Raw genomic sequence first — 22,464 nt, forward strand, 5'->3', positions numbered from 1 at the left:
AAAGTTGTCACCCAGGTTGAGAGGGTTGTTAAGAAGGTGTACGGTGTGTTAGCTTTTATTGGTAGAGGGATTGAGCTTCGGAGCCATGAGGTCATGTTGCAGCTGTACAAAACTCTGGTGCGGCCGCATTTGGAGTATTGCGTGCAATTCTGGTCGCCGCATTATAGGAAGGATGTGGAAGCATTGGAAAGGGTGCAGAGGTGATTTACCAGAATGTTGCCTGGTATGGAGGAAAGACCTTATGAGGAAAGGCTGAGGGACTTGAGGCTGTTTTTGTTAGAGAGAAGAAGATTAAGAGGTGACTTAATTGTGGCATACAAGGTGATCAGAGGATTGGATAGGGTGGACAGTGAGAGCCTTTTTACTCAGATGGTGATGTCTAGCATGAGGGGACATAGCATTAAATTGAGGGATAGATATAAGACAGATGTCAGAGGTAGGTTCTTTACTCAGAGAGTCGTAAGGGCATGGAATGCCCTGCCTGCAACAGTAGTGGACTCACCAACACTAAGGGCATTCAAATGGTCATTGGATAGACATATGGATGATAAGAGAATAGTGTAGATGGGCTTTAGAGTGGTTTCACAGATCGGCGCAACTTCGAGGGCCGAAGGGCCTGTACTGCGCTGTTATGTTCTATGATGCAGAAGGTAATGATGCAAAAAGATGCCAAAGCGGAAATCACAACTTAACTCTGGAAGCAGACCTAAAACAAAAATGATGTTAAAAAGAAACAACTTAAAGAGGGGCAACTTGAAATGGGGGCTTACTGTAAATAAATGGAAATGTTGGGGAGAGGGAGGGCATAATTTGAACAAATTATGGGGAATGTTGACAAAATTAATTAAGGCTGTGGGATTAATGAATTGAATAGGCACTTGGATACCTCCAATATTAATTAAATAAAGAACTGGGTTTTACTGAATGAACCAAATTAAAGATCGAGGCTTCTCTGGGGAGTCAAGATGCACTCCCTCTGGTTGCCAAAAGGCTGTCGCGAGCACTGAAGACAAGCAACAGAGTTGCAATGCCCAAAGCCAATGACGTTGGCTCACAGTGAGCAATTGTGTGAGGGCAGTGAAGCAACCAGCAACCAAGGAAACTATTTAAAAACTGCCAGGGGAGCAGAAATAGCCTATCAGGGCCAATATTACTATTAAAATGTAAGGGCTTGTAAGTGGAACAGGGCATAGGAGTGGAACTCTACTCAGCAAAAACAAGGAAGGTGGATGGGAGACATGAAAATAAGGACTTCTGTTGATCCCCTTGGGATATAATAGACTTGCTTTTGCTCAACATTTAGCAAGAAGAGGGCAGCACGGTGGCGCAGTGGTAGCACTGCAGTCTCACGGCGCCGAGGTCCCAGGCTCTGTGTCACTGTCCGTGTGGAGTTTGCACATTCTCCCTGTGTTTGTGTGGGTTCCACACCCACAACCCAAAGATGGCCAAGGTAGGTGGACTAAATTGCCCCATAATTGGAAAAAAATGAATTGGGTACTCTAAATTAATTTTAAAAAAACATTGAGCAAGATGTCCACAGTTTTCAATGAGCGCACTGGTACAGCACCACTCTGGCGAAAGCAAAGTTACAATTGATATGAAGGGCTTCCATTCAATTGATTGATAATAATCCTTATTAGTGTCACAAGTAAGCTTACATCAACATTGCAATGAAGTTACTGTGAAAAGCCCCTAGTTTCCAAACTCCGGCACCAGTTCGGGTACACAGAGGGAGAATTCAGAATGTCCAATTCACCTAACAAGCACTTAATGGACACATGATGTTGGGTGGTGTAATGTTTTCCTCAGTTGCACCTGCGCATGTAATCCCATCAGAACGTAGAGAGCACTGACTGTAAAAACATACAAAAATGACAGGCAGGGAAAGACCAGCTGGTCCACTCAGTCTGCCAACACTCATGATGGCTGAAGTATCATGATTGGACACTTCATGCCCCTCTCCACTCCTGCGCCCCAAGCTATACAATCTCCTTGGAGAGGCAAAAGAGTAAAATCCGAGGCTAATGAAGAAAAAAATAGCCTGTAAAATTGCTCTCCAGCTCCTAAGATGATCAGGAGATCAAGTAGACCAGTTGTTCTCTGTTAACTCACGTTCCATATAACACAATCACAGGCCCAGTTAAGAACTGGTCCATCTCCCTTTAGAAGAGATGCAGAGAATCCGCATCCACTGTACCAGCCAGAAGCTCATTACTCTCTGGGAAAGGAAGGACTTCCTGACACCAGTCTATTTCTTTGATTATTTACTTATTTGAACTCTTGCCTTCTCAAAACTGTGAAACTGGAATAATCTATCAATAGGTACCTAATCCAGTGTTTCATTTAGTAAACTTCTATCAGGTTAACTCTATCTATGCTATTTTGAATGTTTCTTAAGCCTATCTTGTGAGTACGGTTCGTTAACCAAAACATCATTCACATAGCTCTTCTTTAAACGTTTTCCATGGGCCATTCCATCGTCTACCATGTGAGGGGAACAAATGGGTTTGCATTACTCAATATAAAATAGATCTGTTCAATTAGGAAGAAAGTAACATCTTTATTATTTACATTTCACTCTCTAACAATGTTTACTGTTCATTCATCTGTTTCATGCAAATAAAACCACTTGTTAGTTCAAAGTCTGTCCAATCTGGTAAGAGTTGAATATTCACCCTGCAATATAGTGGCACATTATACATTCCGCAGGCGGCTGGTATACAGAGTAGAAGTTGTCTGGTAGGATTTTTCAATCTTATTATCTGACTTGATATTGGACATGAAAAAGCACCCTCAGTTTACAGCAATGGCCAGTGGTATTGAATCTGAGAAAATATAGTGTAGTATCCCAATATGATAATATATCTGGATTTTCTGCAAAGCTATGGACGCGATTCTCCGGAAAGATTTCCAAGTGCTGTAGTGAACGGGAATTGCCGTGAGTTTCCCGGCGCTCGGACCGATAAGGCCGGCAACACTATTCAATGTTAATTGGTCCACTTAACGAGGCCTCATGGGCTTCCTGCCCCAAATGCCGGCTCGCCAGCTGATTCACCGGGACAGCGATCACCAGCCTCCCGCTAACAACGTCAAGCAGCACTTAGGGTGCACTTGTTCAGCCAACCCCATCCAGCTTGAAACAATGGTGCTGAGAAGACCGGCCCCAAGATTCAGAGATGCTGATCTGGGGAGGCTCCTGGATGCAGTGGAGATCAGGAGGAATGCCCTGTACTCCCAAGTGTCCCGGAGGCTGAGCCACAAGGCAGCCAGTGCTTGCCTGGGACCGAGGTGGCGGCAGCTGTCAGCTTGGGCAGTGGACCAAGAGGACTGGCCCCCAGTGTCGGAAGAAGGTCAACAACCTACACCGGACAGCCAGAGGGAGTAGACACCAAAATCCCAGCCCCCAACCCCCCAAGGGAGCATCCCACCCAGGTGACCCCCAATCCTCCCTCCATTCTCCTCCCCCTTCAGCACTCCCTCCACCCACCCCTTCAACCCTCCATCTACCCCAACCGGACCTTCACACCCACCCCCACAACTGTGAACCGCTCATGTGGGTAGCAATACCCTCGCTGTGTCCCCTCAGGAAAAGCTCTCCCAAAATCGGAGGAGAGGGCCCAGACTAGTGGTGGGGTGCTGGACTTGAGAATCCTCACCTCCTTTGATGAGGTGACTGGTGCGGCCGAAGACAGGGCGGTCACCAATGCGGAGACTGGCGGACCCCGCAGAGGTGAGGGACCACCAAGCTCCGCCCGGAGGACCTCTCAAACGTAAGTAGTGATTGCCTTACTGACTGACCGATCCCTCCCACTGACCACATGTCCATTCTCCCACAGGTCCAGCAGCCGACGGCGCCGGCCCATCCCAGGCCCTCTCCTGACTCCGGGGAGAACACCTCAGACGAGAGCTCCGAGGATGCAACTGCTATAGTCGCGGCACAGCTGTCATCGCCACCCTTCACCAGTGCAGATACACACATCTCGGTGGGAAATGTTAGTGGTCAGGCTTCTGGGGCACAATCTGGTGAGCACCACATTGCTGCTAATGCACATCTGGTGGAGACAGGAACCCCCAGGCAAGACAGCAGTCAGAGGTCTGCTGGATCCCTGGATCCAGCTGGGTCCCAACCTAATGTTGAGCCTCTGGAACAGAGTTACCCAGCTGATGGAGACGATAGGGACCAACCTGAACATTCAGAGGGAGATGTCAGGGCCATCCAGCAGATCCATTGCCTATTGGAGGAGTCCCAGAGGCTACAGGCGCAGGAGATGGCGCCGGCAATGCGAGGCCAACACTGCTAGGGTGTCGATCGCAATGGAGAGCTTGGTGCACGATGTCGGCACCATGAGTGAAGGTGTCCAGGGCATCACGCAATCAGTGACGGCTATGCTTGAGGGTCTCGGCGGTATGTCTGCCTCACTGGGGGATGTCACCCTGTGTCAGGCCAACCTTGATGGGGTTCTGCGGGTCATGTCCCGCTCTCAGATTAGAATGACCGAGGTGCTACGGAGCTTGTCCCAGTCGCAGGTGGGCATGGTTGTGGCACTGCAGAGCATGGCCTGGTCACAGGGGGATGTGGCCCAGTCACTGAGGAGCATCGCCGAGGGCATCAACACGATGGTACGGACTATGAAGAACCACCAGGGCTGACCGAGCCAGATGATGCAGGGGCAGCTGGGCCCGAACCATCTGCCCCTCCGTCCCAAGGGGAACTCCAGGGCCCTATGGGCACCAACCGGGAGGAGGGGGCGCTGAGTGCCAACCCAATATGGTGTACTTCCTCAAAGACATTCTTGAATTCTAAATAAACGATATCACAGTGATAAACACCATCTGATTTATTAGTAATGTGCCCATATTTGTTGTTGCACTGTTGCTCCTTCATCTGTTACTTAGTTTGATTCCTATAATATTATCTGGTATGAATGTGTAGTTAATGGGCTTTTAATTACCAAGATCAAATTTACCCTTCTTCACCTCTTAATATGAACTTCATGTGTCAGGTTTTCCTCTTTGAGGTAAGAATCTGAAGTCAACCCAATTCCCGACATCACAATTTTGCCTCCTGAGTGACCGTGCGTGCTCACCATATTTTCATTCCACAGTGTTGGGGGTGGCTGGAGTTGGGGCCGCCACCTCCTGAAGTAGAACTCAAGAAGGTGGATTCAAGGTGGGTATGTTAGAAAGCCTGTCTCTTAGGCTTGGACACTAGCCCCGTTTTGTCGATGCGTATGAGGCCCCCTAATTCTTGGGCCCTATAATAACACTGGGACATCCTTGAGATGGTCATAAATCGGTTAAGATAAACAGTCATTCAAAATCCGCTTTAAAAATACATTATCTTATTAATTAGTCATGAAACTGTCAAAGGCCACTTCTAAAACCGTTATCCTCTTAAGTGATCATAGAGCTGTCAAAATAAACAAACATTCAGTCCACTCAGCAACTGTATCAGCAACCCTTGCTGAGCTGAATCCATTTGTGAGGTTTGGCAGCCAAGTGTTCATATGGTATTCCATTGTATGGCTGTGTAAACAAAACCTGCAGAGCTGAATACATTAATGCTTTTGAAGTAATTGAATGAGCTCAGCTATCTGTTCAAGATTTATGTAGTAGAACAAATATCTGAACTGTCATTCAATGAAAAGATTAAATCACAGGGGACAAATGACACCGTCAAATCTGAATGTCACTTGTTCAATCCAGAAGAGCACTTTAACCATTTGATAATATTCACTAATACATTTGAAGATTGTTTTACTTTCACAATGCTCGTCAATTTAATGGTTGTACACCTTTTAAAAACAAATCCTTATCATCAATCATTGCATTAAAAACATATTTAACTCATCATATGGAGCTACATTATGGGCTGAATTATCCAGGAAATCAGGGTATAGTCCCACACTTAGAAAAAAAGAGCAAGGGGATGATCCCAGGACATATGGCTCCAATCTGTCCACCCCGGCAGAAACTTAGTCCCTCAAAGGGTGTCATTTTAAAAGCTGCCCCAGCACTAAGGAGCATGACCCTCTTCCCCCCTGAGCAATGCACTCACCTGAACTCCCTGGATGTGCACCTGCTCACCAGGTTACACCTTGGGAAACCACCTCGGTTTTACACCGTTCTGCCTTCACACTGATGTGGATGATTCTCTTGAAGGGGTGGGGGTGATAATTCGGGCGCAGATGCCAGATATCGATATGCTAATGATATGCCAATTAATTCAAATTCATAGAATTTACAGTGCTGAAGGAGGCCCTTGGAAAGAGTACCCTACTCAAGCCCACACCTCCACCCTATCCCTGTAACCCAGTAACCCTACTTAACCTTTTTGGAAACTAAGGGCAATTTAGTACAGCCCTTCGAGTCTGCCCCGACCCACTTAAGCCCTCACTTTCGCACCTCACTTCCACCCTATCCCCGTAACCCAATAACCCCTCCTAACCTTTTTTGGGACATAAGGGCAATTAAGCATGGCCAATAACCTGCACATCTTTGGACTGTGGGAGGAAACCGGAGCACCCGGAGGAAACCCACGAAGACACGGGGAGAATGTGCAGACTCCGGGACACAGACAGTGACCCAGCGGGGAATCGAACCTGGCACCCTGGCACTGGGAAGCCACAGTGCTAGCCACTATTCTGTTACCGTCTGCCCTATTCTGGCCATGGGGGGGGGTGATTTGGGCCTAGAGACCTAATAATGATATGCTAATTAGTTCAAATGAAGATGCCGACTTTCAATATCTGGAAACGCGCCCCATCGCTGATGGGGGGAGGGTACAATTGCATCACACGCTCATGTCAACATGAATCGCGATTTCGCTGTTCTCGTAAGATTACCCTGTCCTGTCGCCGAACCTGCCCGACGCTATGTAAAGATGCCAACATCTTTTGAAATTACCTGTCAAAAAGGTTTCCGACTCCAGATTAGGGTTTCCCCACAGTTCACAGCACCTCTGAGCTGGCATGGACCACGTTGCCTTCAGAAGCTGGCCTGACTTAATCTACACTTAAGGTGTTCTAAAATCCCCACTCCCACAGTGGACCTGGTCATGTCAGGACTGCTGCATACAGCTTGCAACCCACTCAGTATAACACCCCTTTCAAAATTTCCAGTGATGGAAATGAGAGTGGAACTTTCATATGCAGGACATGCTCGCCTAATGCTCACCCTAACCCTAACCCTAACTCTAATTTGCCCCACATCAGGACAGGACAATCTGGCCCCATGCTTTCTTACTATCAACCCTTAAAAGGCACAACAATGTAAACTTCGGATAAACCCAGTATCCATCTTCACCTGTTATGCTTCCCTAATTGTTATGCTCCTTCTCATATTATACATCGTTTGCCTCTTGATAGAGTTGGAAAATTAAATGTCCTCTGGATTCTGCTTATGTCCTTGTTATATGAAGGGTCATGTTAATGATGGGCATGGAGTCTTTGTCTGAACATCTCTTGCCAACCCACCACTTTTCATTTGTGTTCTGTATTTCACCAGGTAACTAGGATAAAATTTAAATGAGTGAACTTGCCATTCTCTATAATGTGACCATCTTCTACTGTCATCATTAACAGTATTACAGCTCATTTGATTAAGTACAGATATTATTATGCATCAGTAATGAGGAATATATATGAACTGTAATCCCAACTGTGTGTTAGCCAGTGAACTGATTTTGGTGACTAAAAGTACATCTATTGAGAATTAATATCGCTATTCCTTCAATGTCTCTGGATCAAAATCCTGGAGCTTCATTCCCAATAGCACAGATGTACCTGCACCAGACTGCAGTTGTTCAAGTAGACCGCTCACCACAACATTCTCATGGACAATTGGGGATGGGCAACAAAGGTTAGCCTTGTCAGTGAGACAAGGAGAGAATTGCAAAGGAGGTGTTGAATGTCATATAGATCAAGGATGTGACATTTTGGCAATTCCAAAGAAATAAGCTGCCAACGAAAGTCTTAAGAAATTGGTTATATTGGCTGCAGACCAAGAACAGCTGAAATCCATGAAAATAGGAGAAAAATACAATAATCTGGCATAGAAGGAACTAAAATGTCACAACCACAAACTGAACTAAGATTTGATTTAACTAACTAGCATTTCTAACTAAAGTTTGAAGCAGTTAAGCATTGCCTAAATGCATGTATTATAGAATTGTATGAATATTTCTTCTTTTTTTTCACGAACCACCAAAGATACAGATATGGATGTAAAATAACACATTATTCAACTATGTATTTATCAGGTCCTGTATTATCAGATTTCATAGAATCCCTACAGTGCAGAAGGAGGCCATTTGGCCCATCAATACTGCACCGACCCTCCTCGGCTCAATCCTCCACTCTATCCCCATAAACCTACCGAGGGACAATTTAGCATAGCCAATCCACCTAACCTGCACATCTTTGGACTGGGAGGAAACCAGAGCACCTGGAGGAAACCCACACAGACACAGGCAGAATGTGCAAACACCACACAGACGGTCACTCTAGGTCGGAATTGAACCCGAGTCGCTGCCGCTGTGAGGCAGCAGTGCTGGCCACCGTGCCATCTAATTTGATAATTCTGATTGAGTAAATATATTCTTTTGTAATTAACTTCGAGATTTAATTGTACTTATGACTAATTAGTTTGGATTTGTCATCTGGCTTATTGCATCATTACCAATAATTTCCTTTCTGCTACTGTGGGAAACATAAACATATCTAAATATATTTTTTATGGTTAAATGTTGTTTCCTGTTGTTTAGCCAATTTCTTGCTGTACAGTGTCTCTTTAAGGTCATATGCCTTAATTTATCAAGACTCTGATACGTGGCACTTTATAAAATGCCCTTTGAAATCCACATGGGGGAAGTTCTTTTAATTTCCTTTATGAATGCACTTCATTGTGGGCGGCACGGTGCACAGTGGTTAGCACTGCTGCTTCACGGCACAGTGTACCCGGGTTCGATCCTAGCTCCGGGTCACTGTCCATTTGGAGTTTGCATATTCTCAACCCCAGAAACCAAAAGATGTGCAGGGTAGGTGATTTGGCCATGCTAAATTACCCTTTAATTGGAATTTTTTTTTTTAAATGAACGCACTTCATTCTTTCTTCAAAGCACTCTATTAATTTTGTCACAACCAGCACTTTGAAAGTATAAATTCCATTGTTCAGTGGTCTGTACCTCTCGATGTCAATTACAATTCCTTATTATTTATTTCTCAGAAAATAAACTCAGCTTATGCAACACCCTTTATGTCATTCTTATATTCTATTTAATTTATTTTGATTAATGTCACGTCTGCTTTCTTTTCCCATATTCTCCCTTCTTTAGGAACCAAGAATACTAGGCCATTAGAGATGCCAGGGGAAAGGGCTGGGTGGCACCCGCGCACTGTCAGCCTGGCACCCTGGCAGTGCTACCCGGACACCCTGGTTGTGCCACCCTGACACTGTCAGAGTGGCATTGTCAGGTTGGCACTGCCAGGGATCAGGCCGGGGGCCTTATCAGGTGGAGGTGGGTTGAGGGAGTGTTCCTGGGTGTCTCCCCGAGGTTGGGAGAGGGGGTGGGGGGTTGAAAACGCGGGAAGAGGGTGGGTGGAGAGAAAGGATCGGAGAAGCCAGACAGAATAGCACTCTGATCTGCGAGGTGCCTTTCCAGCAGGAAATGACTCAAATGCGACCTCGGCGGAGAGAAACTCCCCGAGGCCCAAAAAACCGACCAAGTGCCATTGTCGAGAAACACTCCACTAAACACGCCCAAAACCGGACATTTTCTTTCCATTGAATTGTGCCCCACCTCTCTAGATTACACTACTAGTCTTCTCCTAGAAAACCCCTTCCCTTCTAATACAGTATATTGTGCCTGCCTTAGCATTTGTACCTATTACAAATTTGCATTTGTCATTGAGAATTTCTCAGTTTCATTATTCACCCTCTTTAGCCTTCTGAACATCTTGCCTTTGTTGGAATTGACTCACACTCCCATATGTACAATAACAGAACCTACAATTTAATAATAGTGCCCTTCTGTGAGCCGAACAATATTCATTGCTTTTGTAGCTTTATTTCTTCAATCAAGGTTCCAATCAACTGTTTGGTGAGACAAGGCCAGATACAAGTCATTAAGCTATTTGTTTCACAGTAAAGTAAACATGAAGAACAATCATGATGACCAGATTCCCATAATTCACTCCGTACTATTTATCTTTGAGTAATAAAGGGCGGCATGTGGCACAGTGGTTAGCACTGGGACTGCGGTGCTGAGGACCCTGGTTTGAATCCCGGCCCTGGGTCGCTGTCCGTGTGGAGTATGCACATTCTCCCCATGTCTGCGTGGGTTTCACCCCCACAACCCAAAGATGTGCAGGTTAGGTGGATTGGCCACGCTATATTGCCCCTCAATTGGAAAAAAATAATTGGATACTCTAAATTTATTTTTTAAAATCTTTGAGTAATAAAACAAAATAAAACAGCTTCAGGCTAGTCCACAATAGTAGACCAACTTAATAGCCCTAAACAAAATGATGCTTTAACTGTCCTGCAGAATTTCTAACCTCATTGCCACAGAAAAGCTTTTGCCATCTTTCCTTTAAAAATTCTGACTGCTCTTGAAGCTGTCCTCTATGAACAAGCTTCTTGCCAGTGTCGTGTTGGGTGCTCTGCTACATAGACGAACCAACACGGTTGCGGATGGTACAACTCAGTTTTATTACTAACAATAACAACATCTGTAAACTGGTTACTGTGGTTCGTTCATTACCCTGTAACCTGTGGACCTAGCCCTAACACTATCTTGGAGAAGCACTCAGCACATGGTGAATGTCTGAGTGGCTTGCTGTGAGCTCTGTGCCCTGAGCTGTCACCTGCTGGAATGAGCGGGAAGTGTCCCCGTTTTATAGTGTGTATGCTCTTGGCTGTGATGTTGTATGTGTATTGATTGATCTGTTGATCTGTCCATCAGTGTATGTATGTTTGCACCATGATGTTTATCTGAATATCATGACATCCCCCCCCTTTTTTACAAGAATATGTGCCTATGTGGTAATAAATATAGATGTGTACTGAGTGCAGCTGAATGTGGGTGTGCAATATCTACAACATGTACATGAGGCTAAAGTATATACATAGGAAGGTGTCAGGTGCAACATAGCAACGAGGTTGTACCATAAACAAAACACGTGTAAACATCAAGCATCAAAACGAACTCCTATAACGACAAAAAGAGAAACATATTAACATTGTGGCATAATACGTCAGTGAGTTCAATGTTCAAACAGGCTCATAAGTCCAGCCTAGTAGGTGGGCGATGAATTCGGGTTGACCGCCTCAAGGGTGGGTCAGGATCCACCGGCTGAGGAATGGGCCTGGCCACAGGCGACAGAGGAATGGGCATGGTGGCAGGAAGCTCCACGAAGTCGACATCAGGAACAACAGGAGGGCGTGGCACCGGTGTATGATCACGTAGCGAGCGCGGAAGCAGGCGAAGAGCCCGGCGATTGCGCCTGCGAATGGAGCCATCAGGCATGCGAACCAGGAACGAGCGGGGAGCCACGCGTCGGAGAACTTCGGCAGTTGCCGACCAGCCACCCTCTGGTAGGTGGATGCGGACGTTGTCTCCAGGCGCCAGGGCAGGAAGGTCAGTTGCCCGAGTGTCATGTGCCATCTTCTGCTGAGCACGCTGCTGTTGCATCCTTTGCAGTACTGGAGCATAGTTGGGTGTAGAATGGGTGGCACAGTGGTCATGAGGGCGCGACTCATCAACAACTGGGCTGGTGGGAGGCCAGTGGCTAGTGGGGCCGAGCGATAGGCCAGCAGGGCTAAGCAGAAATCCGATCCGGCATCAGCAGCCTTGCAGAGGAGCAGCTTGACGATGTGAACGCCCTTTTCCGCCTTGCCATTTGACTGGGGATGCAGAGGGCTGGATGTCACGTGTGTGAAGCCATACAAAGCAGCAAAAGAAGACCATTCTTGGCTTGCAAAACAGGGCCCATTGTCCGACATGACAGTAAGCGGAATGCCATGGCGATCGAAGGTGTCTTTGCATGACCTGACAGCGGACGATGTCAAATCGTGCAGGCGTATGACCTCTGGATAATTCGATAAGTAATCTATGATGATGACGTAGTCCCTGCCAAGCGCATGAAAAAGGTCCACACCCACCTTCGCCCAGGGGGACGTCACCAACTCATGGGGCTGAAGCGTCTCAGGGGCTTGCGCCGGCTGAAACCTTTGGCAGGTGGGGCAGTTGAGCACCATTTTGGCAATGTCATCGCTGATGCCCGGCCAGTATACAGCTTCTCGGGCCCTCCGTCTGCACTTCTCAACCCCCAGATGGCCTTTGTGTAGTTGGTCGAGGACCAGCTTGTGCATGCTGTGCGGAATCACAATCCGGTCCAGCTTTAGGAGGACACCGTCAATGACGGCCAAGTCGTCTCGGACATTGTAGAATTGTGGGCACTGTCCTTTGAGCCACCCTACCGTCATGTGGCGCATCACACGTTGTAGAAGGCGGTCAGCCGCAGTCTCCCGGCGAATACGGGCCAGACTTGAATCATCAGCTGGCAGCTTTGCCGATGTGAACGCCACCTGCGCTTCGACCTGACAGACGAACCCCTCCGAATCGGGCGGTGTGCTCACTGCTCTGGATAGGGCATCCGCAATGATGAGGTCCTTTCCCGGGCTGTAGACCAGTTGGAAGTCGTACCTCCGGAGCTTGAGCAGGATGCGCTGGAGGCAAGGTGTCATCTCGTTCAGGTCCTTATGTATGATGCTGACCAGAGGGCGATGGTCGGTTTCCACGGTGAACTGGGGGAGACCATACACGTAGTCGTGGAACTTGTCTATGCCGGTTAACAAACCCAGGCATTCCTTCTCGATCTGCGCATAGCGCTGTTCTGTGGGGGTCATGGCCCGCGAGGCATAGGCGACCTGGGCCCATGATGCAGTGTCATCCCGTTGCAGGAGTACCGCCCCAATGCCGGACTGGCTGGCATCAGTCGAGATCTTGGTATCACAAGAGGTGTAGGAGTGACCACAGCATAGTCCTAATGGAGACAAAGTCCTGGCTTCACATTGAGGAATGCCCACCATCATGTGTCGTGGAACTAACATTTTGCGAAATGAGATAGATTTCAAACAGATCTAGCATCTCAAAACTGGGCATCAATGAGACATAGACCATCAGCAGCAGCGGAATTGTATTCAACCACAATATGTAACCTCACGATCCAGCATACCTTTCGTTCTATCATTGCTGATAAACCAAGGGATTAACCCTGGTTCAAAGAAGACTGCAAGGGAGCATACCAAGAGCAGCACCAGGTGTACCTAAAATGAGGTGTCAACCTGGTGGAGCTGCAACACATGCATGCCAGAAACACCCACATCCCATGAAAGAATTTAAAATGTTCCTCAGTCCCTTTTAGAAGACTCCAATTCTGATTTTTTTTTCACCCTCCATCATTGGTTCCAATCTGAATTACACAATGTAGTTGTTCTTGTGCTCTCATGAATCTCTTACACCTACTCTACAAGATGCCAATTATCACATTGAAAGAAAACATAACATTCTTTTCTGTGTGCTATAAAATCATGTTACCATTCTCCGAACTGTGGAATTTTCTATTATCACTGCATTATTGCACTTCTGCATTTAGCAACCCATTTTCTTCACAATGCCATGATATTGCTCATGTGTGTTGCATAATCTAGCAGTGTCAAGTGAAAAACCCTAGGGATACAGAAGGTGAACTGTGGACTTAAATGGATATACGTCAATCAGGGATACAAATCATTTTCTAGGTAATCATAAGTTTTTATAATAATTCCATTATGCCACCTGTTGGGAAAAATCTCAATAAATCATGTGAGGTATAACTTCAGATTTGACATTGGTTATGTAAACACTTTCAGAGGGTGGTAAATGAAAGACTTGTAATGTGCGTCATCTTTAATCATACAAATGTCAGTTGAAGAAACATTGCTACCTCGTTTGGCGCAGCTTGATTTAATTATAGCCAGTGTCAGTAGGAGAACAATTACACATTACGACCATGCCTGCAGTTTTTAGTTAAATTCTCTGTGGACTAGAATAAATTAAACAGCATTATTTTTTTCCAGGCAGAGGATGTTGGGGGGGACATTTACATTTCTATTTATCCGCATCTTTTAAATTCAAACCAGAGAACGTGAAAAAAATTAAGGGTAGGAATTATGATGACCATATAATAATCAGATGGTGAGGAAATATTTGTAAAGCGGTAATTAGACTGGAGAGGCTATTTACTTACTGATGGGTTAATCTTATTTTGCAAACAAAGACTAAATCTGTCTTGAATCCCAGTCAACCATATTTCAGGAAAAAGTGTTTCTTTATGACTTTTGTACCAGAAAGTAAAAATGCTTTAAATGCCTCACATGGTGTAATTTGGCTTTGCCTCTCATCTAGGCATTCAGTATTTAAGTGGAGGTACATTTCTACCTCAGTATCTGGAGAGGTAATTTATGCTGATGGCAAATACCTGTCAAGAAATAGTGCCTGTAATGATCAGGTCCTGGAAATGTTCTCACAGCGATCAAATTGTTATAGGGTAATAAAACATAAGATAATGTTCTAATCATTCAATATTTTGTAACCAGTAAGAGTATTGTCATGGCAAGTGAAACATACCATGTACTAAAGGTACGAAAGAAACTAACTCCTCTAAATGACCATACTCTCCAAAAAGGCAACTGCGAAAAAGATTTTATTTAAAATATAAGTGTGTATCTTATCCATTGAGCTAGATAACTGCAGGGTTAGTCATACATAGCGTAACAATCAGTAGACCTAGATTGAAGGAGGGAAAGAGGATTTGCAAAGATATATTTTAGTTCAGCAAAAGAGACAAATTGCAAATGTTACAAACTGAAAATAAAAACAGAAAATGGTGGAATACACTTTAGGCAGTCAAACTTCTGAAATGAGAAAAGGCGGGTTATTTTGTTTCAAACCTCTCTTTTCTCTTTTGAGATACTGATTGACCTACCATGACTTTCCATCATTATCTAGTTTATTTGCAGCTCTTATGATTTTTGAAAATACAAATATAACTTTATTATTATTTTGCAAGTATGATTAGAATGAGGCTTAGCATTTCTCCTAACTAACCACATTCTGATGTGCAGGTTCACCAATACTACAACTGTCTCCCAGAAGATAAGGTTCCATATGTTAACAGCCCCGGAGAGAAGTATAGAATTAAGCAGCTGTTACATCAACTACCACCGCATGACAATGAGGTAATTGTGATATATATAGTCTGGTGTATGCATGCTATCCAATACATTGGAAAATAACATTTAAAATCTTTAAATGAAATGGATTCAATGTGTCTTTAAAATATTGTGTTTCATTAATTCTGGGTTCCCCACGCGATATCTTAACTCTTGTGTCAATCGAAATTCGAGGAGTTTACTGCATGAGATTTCCTAGGGACAGCTACTGTTAGTTATGAAGCACACATCATGCTACCACAATTTGCAAGAGTGCTGGGTGCTTCTGCAAGCCCCATCCCGCAATCACTGTACTCCTATAAGCATCTCAATAGTTTCCGCCTTTATCCTTGCCTTCACGCGCATTTCATAATGGGACTTTAATGCAGCACTGGTGGGCCTACAAAATGGCATCATGAGTTTTATCAGTAACAAGTAGCCATTCTGCTATTGAAGTAGCACAAAACTGGATGGACAAAGTATAAAAGCATCATGGGAGTTTCCAGCAAATTGTGACTTTGTATACAGGAACAGTGCCCATAGTCACAAATAATTTGCATATTTAGGGACTGGTAGCCGTCGCATTTAATAGATTATCATATAATCTCTACAGTGGAGAGGGAGGCCATTCAGCCCATCACGTCTGCGCCAACCCTCTGTAAGAGTACCCTACCTAGGCCCACACACCGTAACCCCACCCAACCTTTGGAAAATAAGGGGTAATTTTGCATGGCCAATCCACCTAACCTGCATATCTTTGGACTGTGGGAGGAAACCGGAGCGCCTGGAGAAAACCCACGCAGACACGAGGAGAACATACAAAATTCCACAGAGTCAGTCACCCAAGGCCAGAACTGAACCTGGGTTTCTGGCATTGTGAGGCGGCAGTGTTAACCGCCCCAGTATTGTGGTTTTACAATGTAATCCTGGTGGGATAATTCAATGGTCCCCATAATCCTGGAGAATTTGGCACATATTTTTAAAAATGACGTCCTCCCAGTCATCTTAATGTGAAAACTATCATTATATAAACTGAGCTTCCTTGGGGAAGAGAGAATTGATTACTTTCCTGATGGGGGATTGTATAGAAAACTGCAAGAGTAGAGTTCTTCCAGAGATTCATGACTGAAGCATATCCTTTTGAGACAGAACTCATGTAAAATGTCTATGGATTCATGCTGGATGGGTAATGCTAACATGTTCTGGCTTGACCCTGCCATTGTCTGATTAATATAACGGATGTGATTCAGTGACACAAGTTAAAGTCCGGTTTTGGACACATTTGGCAGGGAGTTACGCGATGGCCGCGAAGGCAAGATCGTGACCTGTATTCAACTGCAGTTAGTGCAAAAAAGGAGCCCCCAGAAGATTATTGGCTCCCTTGCCGTCTGATTCCACGACACGCGCCTCAGCAGCTCACCGCTAACAAGGAGCAGCTGCTTTTAAATGCTCTCTCACCACTCACTCCCAGTCAACACACAAGCATGGCAGCAAGCAGACCTGCTCCTCGCTTTGGGGATGCGACCTAGCCAGGTTTCTCGACGCTTTGGATGAGAGGTGGGGCACCCTGTTCCCACGAGGGGTTCGGAGGAGCAGCAGCAGGGTCAGCAATGCCACCTTTGAGGCAGCAGCAGCAGCTGTCAGTGTGGGCATCATCACAAGAAGGACTGCTGTCCAATGTTGGAAGAAGATCGCAATGATCTCCAACAAACTGCAAGGATAAGCTAACACCTATCTCCTGGCATCAGTTCCGCCTGCCAGCCTTCAAATTTCCCCAATCGACTGTCTGACACCTCGCATCCACCCCACACATCCGATCTTCGTGCCAGGGGTTGACCCATCAGCACAACCCCTTCATGTACAGATGCAGTGCCCGCACATGCCACCTGCTATAGACCCCCTATAGACCCCCCTGACTGATCAAGCAGAGGGCTCACATGCTCACTCTTAAAGTACGACACACCTCATACATGTGAAGCCTCTGTCATGTTGATCTTCACAGTGGGCCTGCCTGCAACCTGCCCCCTGTTGCCCTCCGCTCCCCCCACCCCCTGATGGAGACCCCATTCAGAGGTTAGGTGTGAGTGTGCTGTTAACAGAAAGGCAGGAGTCAGACTTCAGCAGAAACTAAGGAGCACCAGAGCTTTCCTCACAGTGAATTCTCATCACTGTTTTGCCTTATATGGTGACCCGCTGACAATGCCAACACAGGCCCGTCACCATGGAGTGATGTTTACCCAGACCCTTGGAGGGAGGAGCAGGGTGGTTGGAGAATGGGAGGGAAATATAGGAGGGGGTTGGGGAAGGGGAATGGGGGCTGGTGAGGATGTGGGTGAGAGAAATTGTGGGGGGGGGGGGGGGTGTTGAGTTGAAGGTCACAGCCAGAATCTGGGGATGATGAGAGCCTCCCTGGTTTTCCTAGCAGGTCTGGCCCTTGCCGTCGCCTGTCCTCCATCCTCCGGTTCCTTCTCGGGCTCGTCCTCTGGCACCTCCTGGGCCTCCTCTCCTCATCCTCCCCCTCAAACAAGCCCATATGTCCCTGTTCCTCATGCAGCATGTCATCTCGCTGCTGTGCATGTTAGGGAGGGCACAGCAGACCACCACAAAGTAGGAGACACTCTGGTGGGTGTACTGCAGGGCACAATCAGAGCGGTCAAGGCATCGGAACCGCATTTTGAGTAGCCCATTGCACCGCCCAACAATAGCACGGTTGGCAACATGTGCCTCATTATAACGGGTCTCCACCTCGGTCTCGGGCCTCTGTACTGGCGTCATCAGTCATGACCTTAGCGGGATGCCTTTTCATTCACGATCTAACCCGTCATCCTGTTCATAAAGGGCAGGTCATGCCTAACTAATTTAATGGAATTTTTGGAGGGCATTACCAGTATGGTAGATAACGGGGAGCCAATGGATGTGGTATATCTGGATTTCCAGAAAGCTTTTGACAAGGTGCCACACAAAAGATTGCTGCATAAGATAAAGATGCATGGCATTAAGGATAGAGTAGTAGCATGGATCAAGGATTGGTTAATTAATAGAAAGCAAAGAGTGGGGATTAATGGGTGTTTCTCTGGTTGGCAATCAGTAGCTAGTGGTGTCCCTCAGGGTTCAATGTTGGGCCCACAATTGTTCACAATTTACATAGATGATTTGGAGTTGGGAACCAAGTGCAATGTGTCCCAAGACGACACTAAGATGAGTGGTAAAGCAAAAAGTGCAGAGGATACTGGAAGTCTGCAGAGGGATTTGGATAGGTTAAGTGAATGGGCTAGGGTCTGGCAGATGGAATACAATGTTGACGAATGTGAGGTTATCCATTTTGGTAGGAATAGCAATAAAAGGGATTATTATTTAAATGATAAATTATTAAAACATGCCGCTGTGCAGAGAGACCTGGGTGTGCTAGTGCATGAGTCGCAAAAAGTTGGTTTACAGGTGCAACAGGCGATTAAGAAGGCAAATGGAATTTTGTCCTTCATTGCTAGAGGGATGGAGTTTAAGACTAGGGAGGTTCTGCTGCAATTGTATACGGTGTTAGTGAGGCCACACCTGGAGTATTGTGTTCAGTTTTGGTCTCCTTACCTGAGAAAGGACGCACTGGCGCTGGAGGGTGTGCAGAGGAGATTCACTCGGTTAATCCCAGAGCTGATAGGGTTGGATTACGAGGAGAGGTTGAGTAGACTGGGACTGTACTCGTTGGAATTTAGAAGGATGCGGGGGATCTTATAGAAACGTATAAAATTACAAAGGGAATAGATAGGATAAATGCGGGCAGGTTGTTTCCACTGCCGGGTGAAAGCAGAACTAGGGGGCATAGCCTCAAAATAAGGGGAAGTAGATTTAGGACTGAGCTTAGGAGGAACTTCTTCACCCAAAGGGTTGTGAATCTACGGAATTCCTTGCCCAGTGAAGCAGTTGAGGCTCCTTCTTTAAATGTTTTTAAGATAAAGATAGATCGTTTTTTGAAGAATAAAGGGATTAAGGGCTATGGTGTTCGGCCCGGAAAGTGGAGCTGAGTCCACAAAAGATCAGCCATGATCGCATTGAATGGCGGAGCAGGCTCGAGGTGCCAGATGGCCTACTCCTGCTACTTGTTCTTATGTTCTTATGTGGTCCTCGGAGACACTGGGGATCTCTGAGTGCCCCAGGACGTAACTGCAGGGTAGCAGGCACACACATGCGTGATTCGGAGGTGGTGGTTACACATGATTTTAACTTTCAGGGAGTGGAACCCCTCTCTGTTAATATAGGACACTCGCTGATGTCCCAGTGCTCACAGGGTGACGTGCATGCCATTGATCACCTCCTGGACCTGCGACATCCTGGCGATGGCAGCAAAGTCTGCAGCCTGAGGATGTTGGTAGGTGTGCACCAGGTTGAAGGTGATATAGTTTGATGACTGGGCATACAAAGCAGCTGTCCCTCCCACTCTTCCTTGCAGGGAGAGTACAGATGATCAAACTGAATGTACTGCCCAGGTACCTCTTCTTACTAAGATTCAACCCGATCTATATCGCCAAGGCCATTTTTAATTTACTGGACAAATTAATCATAGCGTTTGTATGAGGGGGGAAAGAATGCTAGGATCACAAAGAAGGTCCGACAGAAAACAAAATCATGGGGAGAGCTAGCCCTGCCAAACCTACAATTCTACCACTGGGCAGCAACAGCAGAAACAGTGATGGGATGGGTAAAGGAGCCAGAAGCCGAGTGGGTGCACGGGGAGGAGGCCTCCTGCAAGGGGACCTCTCTCCAGGCCCTAGCCACGGCGGGACTCCCATCCCCGCCCAAGAAACACTCCAGCAGCGCAGTGGTGGTAGCCACCTTCCAGACTTGGAACCATCTACGGTAGCAATTCGGACTGACCAAAATGTCCGACAAAGCCCCCTTCTGCAATAACCACCGGTTCCCGCCAGCACTCACTGATGCCAGCTTCAAAAGGTGGAGACAGGATATGGGGACATTGACAGTCAAGCTAAAGACAACAAACTCAAATACCTGCAGCTTAATAACGTCCTACAGAAGGAGACAAGGACATACCCACGACCACCACGACAGGCATTGTTAGAAGAGCTACTGGACGCAGAAATCCTCAGCAGAGGGAACTGAAGTCACATGTACGAATGACTGCTGGAGAGGGCCGACACTGAACTGGACACGACAAGGAGGAAATAAGAGGAAGACTTGGGGTTCGAAATAGGGTGGGGATTCTGGAGCGAAGCACTGCACAGTGTCACTCCACCTTCACATGCACGAGGCTTAACCTCACGCAGCTAAAAGTGGTACATAGAGCCCACTTGACCAGAACCCGAATGGGCAGGTACTTCCCGGAAGTGGAGGATAGACGTGAACGGTGCTAAGGAGGCCCGGCCAACCATGCCCACATGTTCTGGTCTTGTCCCAGACTTGCTGAGTACTGGACAGCCTTCTTTGAGGCAATGTCCAAAGTGGGAGGATAAGGGTGGAGCCATGCCCGAATGTGGCGGTCTTCGGGGTATCAGACCAGCCAGATCTCTTCATGGGAGGAGGGCGGACGCCTTTGCCTCCCTGATCGCCCGTCATAGAATCCTGCTCGGCTGGCTCCCAGTAGCCAGGGATAAGTAGCGAAGAAAAGATAGAAGAGAGGGAAGTGATGCAGCACCACCTGAAGCTGCAGACTGGCTGTCCGAACTATCGGAATTTCTCCAAATGGCCTCCTCAAAAAATGAGAGCCATTCACCCGACTGTTCCGAGACCTGTTTGTAACCGACACATGAATAAATCAGGAGCCAGGGATAAGTAGCAAAGAAAAGATAGAAGAGAGGGAAGTGATGGAGGACCCCGGTGGGGAGCAAGATGAGGTAGCAAAACCCAGCAGGAAAGAATGGGGGGGCAGCAGTAAAGAAGGGGAGAAAGGGAGGGTGAAGGGGGAGGGAGGGTGAAGGGGGGGGGAGGGGGGAGGGGGGAGGGGGAGGGGGGAGAGGGGGAGGGAGGGGGGAGAGGGGGTGGGAGGGGGAGGGAGGGTGAAGGGGGAGGGGGGGAGTGGTGGGGGAGGGGAGGGGGAGGGGAGGGGAGGTGGGGGAGGGGGAGGGGAGGGGGATGGGGGAGGGGGAGGAGGGGAGGGAGGGGGAGGGGGGAGGGGAGGGGGGAGGGGGAGGAGGGGGGGAGGGGGAGAGGGGGGGAGGGGGGAGGGGGAGGGGGAGGGAGGGAGGGGAGGGGGGTGGGGGGAGAGTGGGGGTGGGGGGAGGGAGGGAGGAGGGGTGGGGGGAGGGGGGAGGGAGGGAGGAGGGGGGGGAGGGGAGGGGGGAAGGGTGAAGGGGAGGGGAGGGAGGGTGAGGGGGAGGAGAGGGGGGGATGGGGAGGGGAGGGGGGGAGTGGGGGGAGGGGTGGGGGGAGGGAGGGGGAGGAGAGGGGAGGGAGGGTGAAGGGGAGGGGAGGAGGGTGAGGGGGAGGAGAGGGGGGGATGGGGAGGGGGAGGGGAGGGGGGAAGTGGGGGGGAGGGGGGGAGGGAGGGGGAGGGGAGGGGAGGGGGGGAAGTGGGGGGGAGGGGGGAGGGAGGGGGAGGAGAGGGGAGGGGGGAGGGGAGGGTGAGGGGGGAGGGGGAGGGGGAGGGGAGGGAGGGAGGGGGAGGGGAGGGGAGGAGAGGGGAGGGGAGGGTGAAGGGGAGGGGGAGGGAGGGTGAAGGGGGAGGGGGAGAAGAGGGGGGAGGGGGGGGAGGGGGAGAAGAGGGGGAGGGGGAGAAGAGGGGGGAGGGGAGAAGAGGGGGGGAGGGGGAGAAGAGGGGGAGGGAGGGGAGATGGGGAGGTGCAGAGAACAAAAAAAAGGGGAGCCAGTAGGGGGGAGAGTTAAGAGAACTAAAACGGGGGGGAGAGCACAGGAGAAGACAACAGTGGCAGCAACCACAGGACGATGAGAGAACGCGAGGAAAAACGGGATGGAGAAACAAGCAATGGCCGATGCCGAGGCAACTGCAGAAATGAATGGAAAATGCCCCCTCCAACCTAATTAGATGATCTGTACAAAGAAAGAGAGAATAGAAGAGAGGGGAGGAAAGATCCCCCTGTCCTGTTATATCCTATGTATTTTGCTTTACGATGTATATACCTTTATTTATAACATGTACAAAACCCAATAAAAAACATTTTTTTAAAAATACAAAGCAGCAGTCACCTTCCAGATGTACCGTGGGCAGAAGATTGGGGTATGCTACACAGGTCCCTACTCGAG

At 47.6% G+C, this 22,464-nt stretch overlaps 1 protein-coding gene across 1 annotated transcript in view; it reads left to right on the forward strand.

Annotated features, from left to right (window-relative positions):
* The window catches only part of LOC140387632 (prickle-like protein 2), a 385,150-nt gene that overhangs the window by 359,622 nt on the left and 3,064 nt on the right, over nt 1-22,464 (forward strand). Inside the window, exons 4-5 of the mRNA XM_072470826.1 lie at nt 15,169-15,282; nt 18,692-18,781. Coding sequence (XP_072326927.1) covers nt 15,169-15,282; nt 18,692-18,781 — 204 coding nt within the window. The remainder of the gene's footprint in view (nt 1-15,168; nt 15,283-18,691; nt 18,782-22,464) is intronic.

This window comes from Scyliorhinus torazame, chromosome 13 (assembly GCF_047496885.1).
Source record: "Scyliorhinus torazame isolate Kashiwa2021f chromosome 13, sScyTor2.1, whole genome shotgun sequence".
NCBI lineage: Eukaryota > Metazoa > Chordata > Chondrichthyes > Carcharhiniformes > Scyliorhinidae > Scyliorhinus > Scyliorhinus torazame.